Source organism: Aspergillus puulaauensis, chromosome 1 (assembly GCF_016861865.1).
Source record: "Aspergillus puulaauensis MK2 DNA, chromosome 1, nearly complete sequence".
NCBI classification, from domain to species: Eukaryota; Fungi; Ascomycota; class Eurotiomycetes; order Eurotiales; family Aspergillaceae; genus Aspergillus; species Aspergillus puulaauensis.
Window position 1 is genome coordinate 5,604,794 of NC_054857.1, and position 16,876 is coordinate 5,621,669.

General features: G+C 49.8%; 7 protein-coding genes across 7 annotated transcripts; 6 read left to right on the forward strand and 1 right to left on the reverse strand.

Moving 5' to 3' along the window:
* Positions 1–11: 11 nt before the first annotated feature.
* On the forward strand, positions 12–257 carry APUU_12211S (uncharacterized protein; the record flags this gene model as incomplete). The annotated part of the gene is made up of 1 exon (XM_041698388.1): positions 12–257. The coding sequence occupies one exon, from the start codon at positions 12–14 to the stop codon at positions 255–257; it is 246 nt and encodes an 81-aa protein (XP_041551577.1).
* Positions 258–3,506: 3,249 nt separating this feature from the next.
* Positions 3,507–6,040, forward strand: APUU_12212S (BRCT domain protein; the record flags this gene model as incomplete). The annotated part of the gene is made up of 4 exons (XM_041698389.1): positions 3,507–3,528; positions 3,577–3,638; positions 3,712–3,988; positions 4,044–6,040. 4 exons carry the CDS (start codon positions 3,507–3,509, stop codon positions 6,038–6,040), a joined length of 2,358 nt encoding a protein of 785 aa, XP_041551578.1.
* Positions 6,041–7,207: 1,167 nt separating this feature from the next.
* On the reverse strand, positions 7,208–10,139 carry FZO1 (mitofusin; the record flags this gene model as incomplete). Its single annotated transcript, XM_041698390.1, has 3 exons — positions 7,208–7,569; positions 7,626–9,718; positions 9,784–10,139. The coding sequence occupies 3 exons, from the start codon at positions 10,137–10,139 to the stop codon at positions 7,208–7,210; spliced, it is 2,811 nt and encodes a 936-aa protein (XP_041551579.1).
* A 290-nt stretch (positions 10,140–10,429) lies between these two features.
* On the forward strand, positions 10,430–11,393 carry DID4 (ESCRT-III subunit protein DID4; the record flags this gene model as incomplete). Its single annotated transcript, XM_041698391.1, has 5 exons — positions 10,430–10,435; positions 10,490–10,704; positions 10,784–10,844; positions 10,917–11,177; positions 11,241–11,393. 5 exons carry the CDS (start codon positions 10,430–10,432, stop codon positions 11,391–11,393), a joined length of 696 nt encoding a protein of 231 aa, XP_041551580.1.
* Positions 11,394–12,620: 1,227 nt separating this feature from the next.
* APUU_12215S (uncharacterized protein) lies at positions 12,621–12,947 on the forward strand (the record flags this gene model as incomplete). The annotated part of the gene is made up of 1 exon (XM_041698392.1): positions 12,621–12,947. The coding sequence occupies one exon, from the start codon at positions 12,621–12,623 to the stop codon at positions 12,945–12,947; it is 327 nt and encodes a 108-aa protein (XP_041551581.1).
* Positions 12,948–13,299: 352 nt separating this feature from the next.
* APUU_12216S (uncharacterized protein) lies at positions 13,300–15,126 on the forward strand (the record flags this gene model as incomplete). The annotated part of the gene is made up of 1 exon (XM_041698393.1): positions 13,300–15,126. The coding sequence occupies one exon, from the start codon at positions 13,300–13,302 to the stop codon at positions 15,124–15,126; it is 1,827 nt and encodes a 608-aa protein (XP_041551582.1).
* A 496-nt stretch (positions 15,127–15,622) lies between these two features.
* Positions 15,623–16,771, forward strand: TPI1 (triose-phosphate isomerase TPI1; the record flags this gene model as incomplete). Its single annotated transcript, XM_041698394.1, has 6 exons — positions 15,623–15,660; positions 15,766–16,045; positions 16,098–16,172; positions 16,274–16,386; positions 16,459–16,673; positions 16,743–16,771. 6 exons carry the CDS (start codon positions 15,623–15,625, stop codon positions 16,769–16,771), a joined length of 750 nt encoding a protein of 249 aa, XP_041551583.1.
* Between the last annotated feature and the right edge of the window lie 105 nt (positions 16,772–16,876).

The window sequence follows — 16,876 nt, forward strand, 5'->3', positions numbered from 1 at the left end:
CAATAGCCAAAATGCCTAAGGGACCCATCTCCTCACCACCTCTTCAACCCAAGAAAGCCCACGGTGTCGTGGACGACGACGCCCCCATCGACGACTACGACGACGCCGTTCACGAGCGCGAGAGCGAGAATGTCCACAAACTGGCTGATGAGCCGAATATTGCTGCTGCGCGGAGGGCAAATAAGCCTGGTCCGACCAACCTAAATCAGGAGAAGGGAGGGACTGGGTCGCAGAATCGGTCGAAGTCGGGCCATTGAGTTTATTTAGCTATTGGGATGTATAAGATGCAAGACTTGGGTGCATGATTCTGGATGGGATTTGTTGGCTTTGTTTTGTATTATAGGAGGGATCTGAATACCGCCACTATAAACGACAATGGATATCTTCTCATGTAAATTCATGTGTAGCTCAGTACACCTTTCCACTCGCCGTAGCAGCATTGCATTTAGCGTAGCGTTATAGTGATAACACTCTATAGTGTAGTATCCTTTGAAGTAAATACGCGAGTCAGCGCGCTATGGATATCATTATTTGCAAATGGAGAAATGGTGCAAAAGTCAATAGGAGAAAATAGGCTTGATAATGATAAAAAAAAAAAAAAAAGCACGGGGCTAGCGTCCTTCGGCTTGGGCGATAATCTCATCCATATAGTCCTGCTCGAAATCGTCACCTGTGCCGCCTCCTATAGCCCGCGGTGCTTTGACCGGTTTCGAGTTGATCAAGTCGCTGACGTGGACGAGGTTTTGATAAAAGTCAATGACCTTCGGATGCACCATGACTTTGCGCGGATCAAACCGAAGCACTTGAAGACCGGCTTTAGATGTAGCTCGACTCAAAGCAACATAGGCTTGTCCTTTCTCGAAGACCTTGCCAAGATCCACCTTCACTCGTTGTAATGTCTGACCCTGGGCCTTGTGAATGGACAGGGCCCATGCAAGAATCAAGGGCACCTGCTGGCGCTGGGCTTGCACTTCGCCATTTGGCAATTCGATTTTCCAGGTTTCCGGCTGGCAAAGAAGATGCCTTTCGGTTCCGTCTGGTTGGATGAAACACACCAGAGGCCATTTTCTAGTGACGACAACACCTCCATCCTTGTGAGTCATGCCTTTCAGTTTCTTGCGGGAACGTGCCATCCTTTCCTCATCACCGCCGTCGAATTTGTCGCCCGTAAAGTCGTTCTCATTCTCCACGTAGAAATCAAATGTAGCTTCATCCATAAAGGCGACTACCCGGCCAATCGACCCGTTCACGAGGGTCTCCTCCATATTCTTAATGAGCATAACTTGCGAGCCCTTCTTCAAGTGAATTGTAGGTGGGGCCATGCAATTAGAGAGCAATCTTTCACGGAATTGAGGATCCGTGATACTTCCGGAATCCACTGCATTGAACGTCATCATTTCACCTGACAATCGGCTCATTCTAGCGGCGTTTGCATTCTCTACTTCAAAGCGTGTCGGAAACCTGGACAGTAAAGGTTAGGCTGTAGATATTAACGGGAGAGATAGAGTCCATACAGTTCGGTAGCTTCCAGGGAATCGTGAAAATCTAGCGGCCGAGAGAGTTCCCTGAAAGCCTGTGTTGTCCGAGAGCTGAGATTGCCCAGGCGCATCTCGTTCAGCATGTCGGCAAACTCGGGGTCACGCTGACGGAAAACGTGAGTCAACAAGATCGTGTGTTGTATTGCAGTATTCCAGCTGGCTGCAGAGAATGAAAACTTCGCCTCTCGATTCTGCCCCTCTGGAACCGGAGGCAATTGGAAGAAGTCACCAGTGACAACAAGTTGGATCCCCCCGAAAGGCCGGCCGTTGTTCCTTATTTGTCGGGCAATTTCTTCGAGCTTATCGAACAGATCTCCGTCGACCATCGATACCTCGTCAACCACCAGAACTTTCGTGCGCAGCCAGCGATTCCTGGCCTTTTGATTTTTCTTGATCTGTAGAATGTCAGTGGGGATGCATGTAACAAAATACAATAAGGAACATTACCTTTTTTACCAGTTCAGGCACAGGCTCTTTTCCCAAGCCAATACCCGCGAAACTGTGCAGTGTAACACCCTCAATATTACACGCAGCAAGTCCAGTGGAAGCTGTGACTGCAATGCGATCCGGTTCCTTTCTGTACTTATCTCGCAGCTTCTTGATGATCTCTCTCATGAGGACTGATTTACCAGTTCCTGCCGAACCCGTAAAAAATATACTCTTTCCTTTCTCAACAACGGCCTTTAAGACATGTCGCTGCTCATCACTTAGAAATATAGCGGCAACTTGTGTACGAGGCGTATGTTGTTTGGTGCTTGCTTGTATTTTCTCGGCTTGCGCTTTCTTGTTTTGTCTGCGAAGTTCCTTCTGTTCCTCTTTAATTGCACTGGCTGTTTTATTCCACGGAGCTGTCGAGGATGGACGCGCGGGCGTTTTGGGTTTCGGATCATCTTCTATTACAATAACATTTCTCTCTTGTTGTTTCCGCCACGGGACGGTTCGAGGGGCAGCGGGCTTTTGAAAATGAGTGGGGGGCGATGAAGACCAGGGTAGTTGTATGCTGCTTGACGGAGCAGGATTATCATCCGGCGGAATAGGCGGAAGGTCAGGGTACTTGATTTCTGTTTTGTGATCATTCTTTGAAGTCGGGATGGCCGATAGCGATTCATTTTGGGACAGTGTGAGGTGGGAGTTGGCAGTCTTGAACGAATCCTGTTCCTCGAGGCTGTCTCTCTCAATCCTCGCTGGAGGTATAAAGGGATCGGGCGATTCAAAGTCTAAGTCGTCATCATCATCGAAATCGTTCTCGTCAAAATATACGGCATTGTGGAGAGACCCTAGTTTGGATTTCGTGCTCGTCATCTCGATCTTCCGTTTCACGCCAATAGACTGCAGAGGTGGTTTGGTCGCAGCATTCCCATTGGCGCTTGGAAGAGTTGATTGAAGCGGTCTAGCATTTGTAGCCGAGTGTTCTTTGACTGCCTTTTTAAACATCACTGCTGGCCCTTCAGCAGCACTCAATGGCCGTGATGACGCGTATCTTGAGGCAGTTTGAGGAATTAATACTGAACCATTTGAGAAGGATTGGCAAATGGCAGCTGATCTTCGGGGAGATGCCCTAGAAAAGTACATAAACAGGGAAGGAAAGAAAAGGGAAGCCTCCTTAAACGAGCGTGTGGATTGAGCACTGTCTTATTAACTGGTGGTCTATTTGAAGGCTCCGCGTCCCGAAAAGCGCGTATGAAGATATCAAGATACGCGCCGCTATCACACGTGACCGCGATAAGGGCTTCATTTCCGCCGTCCTGCTCCGTGGGGAAAACAACAAAACTTGACGGGCTTGCATGTCAATTTGCGATTAATTGCGAGGAATACAAAATTCTTGTTGTTTTTTAGACTAGGACAGCCTGGGACATTTCTGAATACATGAGACTGACGCGATAATACATTATTTGGACGCGCAACCTGCGCTGGTTCTCCGGTTGGATTGGCCTCGATAAGCCCACGATTGACGGTCAATCATGAAGCATGGCAGGAAAAGCTGCCTCGAGTCAGTATACTTTGCGCATTTTTTACGGAAACCTTGCTAATTTATTAGACAAGGAGCTCCCTCTTGCGAGGGTAGTTCTCTGTTTCACGTCCATTCTTCCGGAAATGCGGGTGAGTTATTGACGTGCCCATTAAGAAGTGACCGCGGTAGTGGTGCGATGCTGATAGAACGAATTGCACACAGACTGAGCTGGTCACCATTGCAGGTCAGATGGGCGCGGGCCATAACTATGACCTCACATCCGAAGTTACCCATTTGCTAGTCGGCGACACCAGCACCCCGAAATACAAGTACGTCGCACGCGAGCGGCCAGACGTGGTGGTGCTTCAACCAGAATGGGTAGAGGCAGTGCGTCAGTCGTGGATGAAGGGTGGGGATACCAACATACGTGATCTGGAAGACAAATATAAGCTGCCAACTTTTGCCGGTACCGCGATCTGCACAACGGGCTTTGGCGACAGTAAGTAGGCAACGTGGTTACTAGGCTGAGCAAATGCTGACAGTCTCCTTAATAGTGGAAATGCGAAATCACATTCGTACCCAAGTCCAATTCCATGGCGGCCAATTCAGCCGAGACCTAACGAAAGCAATGACGCACCTTATTGCGAGAAGCGCAGAAGGCGAGAAGTACAAATTCGCGACGCAATGGAATGTCAAGGTGGTCACCCTCAAATGGTTCACCGACAGCATCGAGCGTGGAATGATTCTTGAGGAGACCTTATACCATCCCTTATTACCGCCGGAAAAGCAGGGTTCTGGAGCCTGGAATCGCTCTTTACCCGCACCTAAGAAGAAAGAGTCAGATACAGAAGGCTCATCAGGAGCCCGGCCACGAAAGCTGCGCAGGATAGCGAGCGCCAAACTTGGCGATCAAAACGAAAACATCTGGGGTGATATCATTGGCATGGGCTTTGAAACTGCAGAACCAAAGCCACCGAGGGAAAAGCAAGAACCAAATGAGCGGAAACAAAAGGCTTCTTCTACAGTCCAGATAGCCAAATCCTTCGCCAGCGAAACCACTGGCACACTTTCGCAACCCCGCGAACCAGCAGGAGAACCATCCATCGATCGCCGAAATGGGTTCTTGGATGGCTGCTTCTTCTTAATTCATGGATTTTCCTCAAAACAGACCAATGTATTGCGGAACCATCTCTCATTCAATGGTGCCCAGTTGATAGATTCCCCCGGCGACTTCTCCCGACCAGATATACCAAAGCAGGGCCATGGCCTTTACATCATTGTCCCTTACAAGACTCCACGTTCCAGTGCTCCATCCACAGATGACCTAGCTTTTGAGTGTGAAGTTGTGACGGATATGTGGCTAGAAAGGTGCCTCGATTCAAAGACCTTAGTTACTCCCGAATCCCATATTGCAAATACACCGATACCTTCATTCCCTGTCAAGGGGCTATCGGGCATGAACATATGCTCCACTGGATTCTCACGCATCGACCTTCTACATTTATCGAAGCTTGTTACTCTAGTTGGCGCCACATATAATGAGTATTTAAAGCCCACGGCATCTGTGCTCATATGCAACGGGTCAGCATCCTCGAACCACGAGAAACTACGCCATACTCATGAATGGGGAGTCCCAGCGGTAACTGTTGATTGGCTGTGGAGCTCTATCCGACAAGAGAAGAAGCAACCTTTCGAGCCATATACCGTTCGGAAACAATCGACACAAGGCAGCAAAGATCCAGAAACGCGGACTGGCTCTCGTCCAGAGACCAAGCGGCCCTCCGAACAGACCGCGAAGGAAAAGGAAACAAGACAAACCATCCACGAAAGCCCTCCGAAGGTGGCCCCAAGCAAACTTACGCATAAGCAAGACTCAAAACAACAAAAACCTCCAACGGAGCCTCCACCCAAAACCGACGAAAACGGGGTGAAATCCCCACCAGCAAAACGCAAATACGCGGACCAACCATCAGAAACAGACTCTTCCACAAAATTTGCCTTCGACCTTGCTGTAGGGGGCCTCCTGAAAAATGCACGAACGGCGACCTCGCGTTCAAACCCCGAGCCGACTGGAGACCACGACAGAATACGCTCAAGGCGATCAAGGCCGCTCCTTGGGCGTGCCCAGTCGAACTCCTCAGCTCGCGCGGCTGAGCAGCAAAAGACCTTCTCTCGAGCAAGCTCCATCGATACACTCAATGAAGATGGTTGTGGGAGCGCGATTGAGAGTATACATACGGATGGCGGTATTCCTTCGCTTGGAAACAGTGGTCGGTTTGACTTTGAGTACCGCGACAATGAACTTGAACGGGGCGCTGAGGGTACAGAAGATGAGACTCCGCCAATGACACAGTTGAATTACGAGGATCCCGATGCTGTAGAGATGAGGGAGAAGTTTCTTCGACATGCTGGCAAGGTTGTGAAGGAGCCAGCGAAGAAGCAAGATTTAGTTGTTGGGGAAGTTCGGGATTTGGAAGCGACTGGGTGGGGGACTGGACGGAGAACGCGGAATGCGAACAAGACTACAATTGTGGAAGATGATGATTTTTAACATTAATATATCCTCTAATTTGCATGTTTCTTTTGATGATTGGATTTTCTGTTGGTCTATTTCATATTTATCTGTTGCGTGTTGTCTAGCATGTGGATGGCGTTTTGAAAGGCTACCCTATTGCATGAAGGTGTAAGAGACCATGGCGCGTCTTACATATGCCCCCTTTTATACAATATGATGAAATTAGGAAATACTTAATATCTTGACAAAAAAGAGAAAGGTATCATGGCGTGGGTGTACAGTGAAATCAGACTTCAACCGCGGTTACTTTTCAGTAGGGCTTGGTGGCATACATTGTTTTGATCTTATCACCGAGGCACAGTTCTAGCTCCCTCACAGATGGGGTTGTTAGTTGAAAGTAGTACGGTAGTAGGTGCTAAGTCTCCCGACTGAAGTACACGGTTGTTGTCATAGGAAAAGGTTTGTAAACAAAGCTTTGAGCAAAGTACTGAGACTTAAGGGCCTACGAGTGTCTCAGCTGGCAGAAAACTATTTCCGGTTCATCATTGAGAGCGGGATTTTTGATATCCGTTGTGCAATAAACAAGAAAGCGTTGTGAATAAGTATTTTCTGCTTGGACTTGGACGTGGTGGGATGGCCTTTCAGTCAAAATTCGAGGCTCGAAGCGCAGCCATGACTGTAGAAGGGAACGCCTTTCGCCCGTAACATGGGTGCTTCCCTTCCCAGAAAGACGTACAAGGATTAGGATATTATTTTAGATAGCTCCAATTCAATCCAAACAGGAGTCGTTGGGATTTCGAGTAGTTACAGATATAGCAGTACATACTGAGCGTGACACTGGGGGGTTACCTTCGAAAGCAAGAATGGGTTTAAATTATCGTAGGGATTTTATGTGTTGACCTTGGAAACACTACTTTACACCGAATGAAAGCTATATGAATTTACGGTTCAATTATTTTGGGCTATCAAAAGTGAAGGCGCCGATATAGTATATGGACAAAGAGAGAAAATCTAAAATTTCCCGATTTGGAGGGGAATGGTCTCGAGTTAAAATAGAAGTAGAAAGAGGATGGGAGTAGTGAAAAGGAAAGGAATGCAAGTTGAAAACGATGGGGATATTTTGCGACATTGAGATATGGCGGAACGGCAGTAAGAGATACATCGTGAAGGGTCGTAATTTTGTACATGGACAATCTGGAGGCACTATGCGTCGTACGCACCGAGTCCGCCAGGTAGCGGGCCGTCTAGATCAATGTTCTCGACGGAATTCCTGTTGTCAGTGGTATCGCGGAACAGGTTAGCGAAGTATTTGCTGGCCACTTCACTTTCCTGCTTCGTTTTGCTGACTTCCTGTTTACGTCTCCCTATATCCTCGACATCCTGGGCCAGGGAGCTGTGCAGGTTGCCGGCGGGTACGCGGAGAATACGGCGCACTTCAGACGATATCCGAGTAGAGTTGGAATGGACGTAATCCATCTCCGAAAGTGTTGCGGCAATTTTCCGTGAAAGCCGGGGAGGAAGCGTGGCAGGAATTGCAGAGAGCATATACGCCGTAGTAATAAGAGCTGAGAAACGAGTTAGTTAACCGCAAAAAATAATGTATCAGAACAGAGAATCTTACCAGCAGCGACAACGCCAGGCACGAGGAGACGTCGCATGTTGTTTGGCCCGAGGAATTTAACGGCGCCAAACATGCTATCAACCCAACTAATACCACCAAACGCCCTACCACCGAGTACAGTCACGGCTGTCATGGCCATGCCTGTTCCGGCAAGCTTCTCTTGCCGCTCCCAAAGAGTAGAGACGTCGAAGAAGTCCAGTAGTTCTACTTCCGTGTCCACCTGTCGAGCAAGCGCATGACGACGTCCACGGCGGAACATTAGATCGGCGCGGAAAGTGGGTGCAGTAAACTTGTCTTCACCAATATGTAACAGACCGAGGTTTTGAATGAAGCCTACTCCCTGCGCCGTCTTTGTACGAGCGTAATCCTCGCATCCAGTCACTGAAGCAGAAATATGCTCTAGCATGGCCAATTTCAGATCTTCAGCATATTGGAATGCAGAGAAGATTCCGGGGTATTCAACACCCAAGTTGGCCTCGGACACATTGGTGATTGCAGATGTCAAGGTTGTCCGAGTGTGCTTGTACACATCCTCACACGAATCGTCAATGCACTTATCGACTTCTTCTTGCAGTTCAACCTTCTTCTTTTTTCCAGTTTCATATGCAGGTTCCAGGTCCGCCAATTCCTGCAATACATTCTGGAGCTCATTATCCGCCACATCGCGATTGACGGAGGCTAGAGAATTCATGTCTGCAAGAAGGTTGAGAAGATAGGTCCGCGCAGGAGCCAACTTCGAGCGAGATCGTTTCTCCAGCACAAATCGACGCAACGAACTTTCCAGATTCTCGAAATCTTGGATCTTTTCCTTCTCCTTCCCTTTACCCTTTCCTTTGTCGCCGGGCTTGTCGTCGTCGTCATCACCACTCGGCCAATCATTTCCATTAGGATCAGAGCCTCCACCCCCACCACCACCACCGCCGCCGCCGCCGGGACCTTCGACAGGGCCTTGTGGCGCAACAGGAATAGCATTACTCGACACAAAGTGGACAAGTTCAGCAGACTCTTTATATGTGCGGGGGCTCAGCTTTTTTATTTGATCCAGAATCATTCGCTGGCACCGCTGCTTGTCACGGATTTGATCGAAACCGTTGACAACCATAAACATATAAGCCTTCTCGTGTGCTGCGTTCCAAATGAAGTCCTGGGCGGAGAGGGTGAAATGGTTGGCAGCCGAAACGACAAATACCACCACATCAATTTCCTCCTGGCGAGCAAAGACAGCTGTGGTTTTCAAGGAGTCCGAGTTTAACCCAGGGGCATCGATCAAAGCAATGTCGACCACTCCATTGTTGAGCAAAGACTCATCGATCGTTCGTACGTCCTTCACGTAAACCTTGCAGTGCATATACTTGGAGTTGTCAATGACGATATTCTCGAGTTCATTCAGCGCGTAAGCGTCGTAGGTAGTCTCATCATTGCGGTTGTATTGTTGATTCTTATGCACGGCATGCACTTCCTCGAGTCCACCATTCTCCCGAGCATCGAGGACTTCACAGAAAATGCTAGTGCAAGGTTGCTGGTCTTCGGGTAGTACCTTGCGACGTAACAGAGCGTTACAGAACGTTGACTTTCCAGCGTTCAAATCTCCTGTAATCAAGACTTTACTGGAAATGTCCTCGATTCTGTCCCGTAGCGAGAGCAGATGCTTCACGCTCTGGCTGATTTTTCCATCCAACAACGATGCAATCGACGATTTTTCCAGAGAGTGTACCAGTTCAGCTTGTGACATAGCTCCTAACTTCAAGTCCAGCTTTAGGATCGAGAATTCTTGCGCAATTTGTGGGCTAATTAATCTCGGCTCCGGCGGAGCCCGACGTTCTGCTGTGGCACTCGATTCTGCAAGTTCTTCATTCGTAGGCATGGTGGCGGCACGTCTTAAACCTCCGGGCCGCGACAAATCATCATGTTGTGCATCCGAGTTCCCGAAAGACGACTGGGTTTGGTTTAGAGAAGGCCTTCGCAAAGGGGAGTCCGGGGCACTCTGCGCGGCAGGATAATGGGCGGGCCATTGTCGGTTCATATCCTGCAGTTCTCTCAACGTCTCAATTGTCCGGGAAATGGCGCGCGCAAGCTTGGTTCGATTCGAGTTACTATACTCGTGATTAGTATTCAGGATAACCCAACAAGTCATTACCAATCCTGGGAATAGACGTACTATAACAACTGGTGGACATGACTGGCAACGACCTGCTTCTCGTGCTCGGCGGCGGGATTCCATTCTCCGGGTTGTGTAGGAGTATGCGCAGGAGTCGGCCTATCCACCAACATCTCAGATCTCCATCCAGCACTAGAGTCTCCATCGGCTATACTACCGCCATACCCTGAGTCCGCATGCAGTGTATTCATCAATGCTGTAGCACTTTCCGAGGTCGAACCATTCCCAACGGTCATATAAGAGGGCGGGAGCCCGGGGACGAACGGGCTCTCTTCTGGTCTTTCATCGGGTACGTGTCTCGATGACCCCTCACCGGCAGAGGAGCCACCTTTGCCGGGAAAATATTCCTGACTCATGGCGATAGATGTGTGTTGTACATATAGTTTGCGTGAGGATGAATCTGTGGCGAGGATAAGGTGATGTGAGTTCTCTCGGCGCGGGTAAAAATTACGTCCCAAAAGGGGATAGTGGCCCCCATGTGACTGCGTAAATAATCCACCCGTGGCGTTGGTATCGCCGTTTCGCCGTTACAGGTCTGGAAGCCTGATGTCACCGCAGCTCGCCGAAGGCCTCTGTGTTTCTTGTGCCGCATTAAATCTCCCACCATCTCTTTCCCGTTTCTGTTAATATCCGCCTGTCTGATAAGATGAATGTGAGTGTCCGCGATACCTCTATCGGTAGGAGGCACTACTAACATTTACCCAAGATCGTCGAGTGGGCATTCGGAAAGCGTATGACGCCCGCAGAGCGTCTCCGCAAACACCAGCGGGCCCTTGATAGGACACAGCGTGAACTGGATAGGGAGCGGACCAAGTTGGAGAACCAGGAAAAGAAGCTCATACAGGATATCAAGAAGAGCGCGAAGAACGGACAAGTCGGTGCCTGCAAGATCCAGGCAAAAGACCTGGTACGGACGCGAAGGTAAGTCGCTTGGAACTCTGGCCCATGTTGATGCGCAAGCAAATCACTAATAATTTTTTTTTTTTTTTTTTATCCATAGATATATCCAAAAGTTCTATCAGATGCGGACACAACTACAGGCTATTTCCCTTCGCATTCAGGTACGACATTCCCACCCCCCCCCCCCCAAAAATATATGCGCTTCGCACAGAGCTTATGTATGAGTGATACAGACCGTTAGGAGCAACGAACAGATGATGCAGTCGATGAAGGGTGCAACTATGTTACTGGGAAGCATGAATCGACAAATGAATCTCCCGGCGCTGCAACGGATTGCGATGGAATTCGAGCGAGAAAACGACATAATGGATCAACGGCAGGAGATGATGGATGATGCGATTGACGAAGCAACAGGGATGGAAGGAGAAGAAGAGGAAGGCGAAGACATTGTCAAGGAAGTTTTGGACGAGATCGGTGTAGATCTCAACCAGGCGGTTAGTATCCTCTTTCCGGCTACTGGTGTAGGCACTGGTTATACTGACGCATCATCTAAACAGCTGGGCGAGACACCATCGGGGATACAGAAAGAGTCGGTCAACGAGACGCGGGTGGCTCAAGCGGTTGGTGCTGGCGGCGGCGGCGGTGGCGGCGGCGGCCCTGCAAATGACGACGACGACCTACAAGCAAGGCTCGACAGCCTCAGACGATAACCACGACCTATCCTCCCCCAAGGCTTTACACCGTATTTCCGACATCATTATTATTTGGTTAGGGATGTGCTCTACCTTGTGTCAACCACGATGATCTACTTCTCCCAATCAGATGGCACCATGATGTTGTTAACGGAACAAACCTGATATGACGAAACTATTGATATCACGAACTTAGCCACGGCTATTTAGATTCCTGTTCTAACCAATCTCTTCATTCCATAATCTTAACCCGCGGACCTATCCGCTGTCGGGGCACTTGCATCCTTGTAAATGAGGCTCCAAGGTCTCAAGTGAGAATCCTTCGCATGTGATAAGACGCAACTCGCGTCTCCCACGTACTTCTATGGCCATTATTTGGAAGGTCTGCTCGGAATCGGTGCATTTTTCTTTGCCGAGTCACAGAATATCAGGCAGCCATGAAAGAAAGAATATGCAAAATCTCGCAGCCTACTGGAGTTTCAGTCCTGACCACCAGACCGGGATAACCACACCGAAGGGCGAATATGCGACCGCTCTAGAGGCGCTACTAGCGGAAGAAGCACATCAAAATATAAAGTAGTACCTACGTTTCTCTCCTTTTGTGGCCGTGGAGCACCTTCTGCCTCCAGCTATAGAGCAAGCCACTCATAGTAGGAGGCTGAGCTATGCCCGGTGTTTCCAATTTGCCCGGGCTAGTGAAACGACAGGGAGGGGTAGCGTTTGGTGCCCGGTACAGAGGAACCATATTATTATCAGGTAAGCATTACATGTCCAAGCCAAATGTGCAGTAAATGGATTAATACCCCGCACATAGCAGAGGGAGCAGAGGGCTGTGGAGCAATTCATTGCAAGCCACTTCGCAATGGGTTTGCGGCTCCCATGAATGCAATGATTGAACACAAACAATCATAATTGGCTTCAAGGTGTTCGTACTCTGACTCACAAAGTCATCAGTAATTGGCTTTTGGGCACAGTGGGCACAATGGGCACAGCCCGAAGCTAAAACATGGACGAAGCAGCTTGGAGTTGGGGCTGGGGCAAATCTACAAGCAACGGCATTGGTCTCCTTCTCTTGGCTGCATATACTCTGCCAGAGAGCTTCTCACAGGATGCCATACACAAGGGGGTTGTTGCGGGTTGTTGAGCCGCTTAAAATCCTGTGAGCCATGCATTGCTGCCACAAACCGGAATTTATACCCGACAGCTAGGTAGGGAAGAAGAGGTAACCGGTCGACATCCCCGCCCATGGAGGCAAAGCAACGCGAGTGGCTTGCTGTGTCGCCTCACAACCAAGCAAAAGAGCCTCAGTTGAAGCAAGGCTCACCCCCACTTAACGTTTCTGCCTTGACGCACCTCAATCAATATGAGACTTGCGGCTTACGCAGAAGTGAAGGGGTGTACATCGCCAAGTTGGATTCCCATCCATGCCAGATGCCTCACCTTTCTGTGCCCGGGTTCACAGCCTCACTTTGTCACTCTAGCTGTTTCCAAGTGATGGAGCTTCTCTTGCCCATTCGCCTGATTTTCTGCACGAAATTGTCCCCGCATTCCGCCGGAGGGGCAGTCTTCTGACGGGATATCGGGCACTTGGTGGTGTACAAGGGCACTGATATCGAGTGTCGCAACATAACCCCCATTGGCCCATAGAAGATTTCCTAGGACAGGGATTTTGAACGGTTGCATTCTGAGCCCATTGAGCGTCCGCTGACCCCCCTTCAGAAAAAAGAATGCATGTTCAATTTGTGAGGGAATAGTTGGGGTATTTCAATGCCCTCGTCGCCTCGTTTGAACCTGTTCGATTGTATTTCCTCGGTCCATTCATTCCTTCCAAGTCAGCCTTCCTGGTTCCTTCATCACATTGGATCACAGCCTCTTCCACATCTTGCCTTCTCGCCCAAGGCCCTTGGGAATGACGATCACCAACATGAACCCCCCTATGCCCCATCCCCATCACGCTCTGGCTCACCCGGGCGAGAGACCTCATGTCTTGTTCAACACCCCGCATAGTCCTGTGAACCATGATCAGCTAGCGAACCAGATGAACCAACTCCGCATTCAACAAGAGAGGTTCAGCCCAAGAAATGAAAGAAGGTCGTCAAGGGACTCCATTGTTAGCACTGATGTTGACGAAGATGCGGCGACATGGTATGTTGGCTACACATTTTTCAAGGCCCAGCCGGCTCCGGGCTACCCATACTCCTGGAGGAAAGTCGATAAAGCCAAGATAAACCTGGGGCAGGGTGACCTTGCCGACCTCATACGAAAGAGGGCTAGGAAAATGTCGACCGCAGATCAATATCAGAAATTAACGACTGTCAAGAGGCCCCATGTGGATCGCGTAATCGAGGATCTACAACAAAACAACCCTCAATTCCAATGGAGCTGTGCCTATGTAAAAGAGGAGACGAGGGACGTCAAGGGCAAAAGTTTCCGTCGTGAATACGAAACGACTTCAATGAGCATCATACTCGTGGGGAAACGGACAAACCGATCATTTTCTGGCGAACCCCCAGGTTTCAGAGACCAGAGACCTGCCCAGGCTCAACGTCCCTCATCCGAGAACCAGCATAGACCTATCGTTGGAAGTGGTTCATACGCTGATATACGAAGTGTGCCGAACATTTCCCCAACGCCTATGCCATCCCAAATGCCTGGAATGCAACCTGGGCTTACACAATCTCACCAACAAGGCCCTTCTGCCTTCCGTCTGCCGCCGCAGAACCCAATGGCCGCACAGAATCCAATGGCCGCGCAGAATCCAATGGCCGCACAGAACCCTACGACCGCACGAACCCCAATGCCAGGCCCACAGCATTCGGACCACGGAAATTGGGCACAGAATGTTCCAAGAGACTCCCTACCACATCCTCCGATGCCACATCCCCCGCATCCGGGGCCGGCGGTGCACAACCCGATAAGCCAGCCGTTTATGGCCAATACTAGACCCGATGACCAGGACCATGATGCACGAAGAGTTAAGGTCGATTCAGGCGTCCAGAATAATAGGAACGAGATGCCACGTCAGAACACAACCCACCGTCATCAGCCGGATTTTCACGCGGATCATCGGATGAACGCTAATAAAAAGCGTGGCAAGTCTCCAAAACCGCAGTTTGGATCAGAGCCGGACCTCGTGTACGACAGCACCAGTAGCGGAGACGAGAACCCGACGCCTGAATACTACGACGACGACTCGGAGGAAGAGTTCTCTAGCCGAGAAGCCAAGTCAAATAAGATTCGCCTACCATCGCGAGGAAGCTTTCATCATGGCGCCCGTTCCCCATCGCAGCCCCATCATCGTTACCGTACACATTATCGGAAGCAACCCCGACAGGTTGCAGATCGTGGGTACAGGAGATATCGAGACGATGCCGATGTCGACTTGATCCCAGCGGAAGGAATGCATAGTGCAAGAAGCGTGGTCAGGTCTCATGGCGGAGGCCGGCAATGGGGTGTACAGCCCAGGATAATCCACCAAGAGCCGAGCTCTGATGACCTCGAAGTACTTATGATGAACCAGTACCGAGGACAACCCCAGAATGAGAGCCGAACCCGGATTTTGGATAATTGGCAAGCAGAGCTAGCACAGCGTGAGAACTTCATCGAGTACCAGGAGCAGAGACTCAAGAATACGTTTCGCAACGATCGGATGGATGATATGGGTTATATGCACCGTTCAAGGTCTCTGCGAGATCCCATACCCGCCCCATATGCCCGTGGTTATCCACTGAGGACCCTGAATTACTATTAGCTATCGTTTCGTGTATCCTGAAAACTGATTGCCCGGCTCGTTTTCTTGTCTTCTTTCGGGTATTTTATCGGCATGGTCTGTTTGGTGTCCGAGTGGTGGAATGCAATGGGGATCTGGAAGAACTGTTTTTCTTTGTTGATACCATCATAGTTTAATCAATTCCTGTACTTAACTGGGGCCAATGTGCCCAAGATATGCTCCAAATTGTGGTAGTTCAGGTAGTGACGCAGGGCCAACTCAGAGGACTGGGTCGGCAGTGTGACTACAGGTCCTGGTCGGGAACCCACCCGCTTGAATGACTTCACCCCGAGTCCCCCGGCTCCTATCGATAAGGCTGCCCCTCCATTAAGTCACCGGGTTAGTGCACTCCCGCTGCTCCCGTTTATTTTCGTCATCCCTCGTCCTGCTTCAAACTTCCCTCTTCCAGCTTCCAATTCACTTCAAGACATCTCTTTCTCTTTCCCAATCCTCAATACCAATCAATCTATCGTCCAAGATGCCTCGCCAATTCTTCGTCGGTGGTAACTTCAAGATGTATATCATTCCTACCCCGCAATGCCTCGTACCCTCGTGGCCGCCATATACTCCTGCCTCAAGACCCCGCGGCTAACCATTGTTTCTCTTCAATTCCAATTACAGGAACGGTAATGCTGAGAGCACTACCTCCATCATTAAGAACCTCAACACTGCCTCTCTGGATTCATCCGCCGAGGTCGTTATCTCCCCTCCCGCTCTCTACCTCCTCCTCGCCCGCGAGATTGCCGACCAGAAGATCGGTGTCTCTGCTCAGAACGTCTTCGACAAGCCCAACGGTGCTTTCACCGGTGAGATCAGTGTTCAGCAGCTCCGTGAGGCCAACATCAACTGGACCATCCTCGGACACAGCGAGCGTCGCGTTATCCTCAAGGAGAGCGATGAGGTACGCGCACTGTTATCCCCGATGGCACCAATCTGAATGCTAAGAAATTTAGTTCATTGCCCGTAAGACCAAGGCTGCCATTGACGGTGGTCTCAGCGTGATCTTCTGCATTGGTGAGACGCTCGAGGTAAAGCTCCCTTTTTTTCATGTTCCTTGATCTTAATTGCCCCACCTTAATCAAGGTTTCCTTCCAATTGCGTTATTTACGCATATTAACGACATCTACAGGAGCGTGAGGCCAACAAGACCATTGAGGTCGTCACCCGTCAGCTTAACGCCGCCGCCAAGGAGCTTTCCCAAGAGCAGTGGAAGAAGGTCGTCATTGCGTACGAGCCTGTCTGGTAAGGCACATCATGGGCTGAACTCAGTCGCATTTTCTTTGTATGAATATGAGTAGACTAACAGATATACAGGGCCATTGGAACTGGCAAGGTTGCTACCACCCAGCAAGCCCAGGACGTTCACGCTGCCATCCGCAAGTGGCTCAGCGACGCCATCTCCGCCGAGGCTGCCGAGAACACCCGTATCATCTACGGTGGCTCGGTGAGTGAGAAGAACTGCCAGGAGCTCTCCAAGGAGGCCGATGTCGACGGATTCCTGGTCGGTGGTGCCAGTCTTAAGCCTGCCTGTATGTCTTCCATGCATCTAATCTTTGTCGTCGTTACCCGAATGCATTTATCACTAACCTGCATTTTAGTCGTTGACATTGTCAATGCTCGTCTGTAAGCATTTGTGGTAAAATTTCCATCACAAATATGAAAAAGGCAAAACCCCGCGCTGCGCATAATGGATACCAAGCGTATTCGCCTCTTCGATGTCACGTCGTTGTGT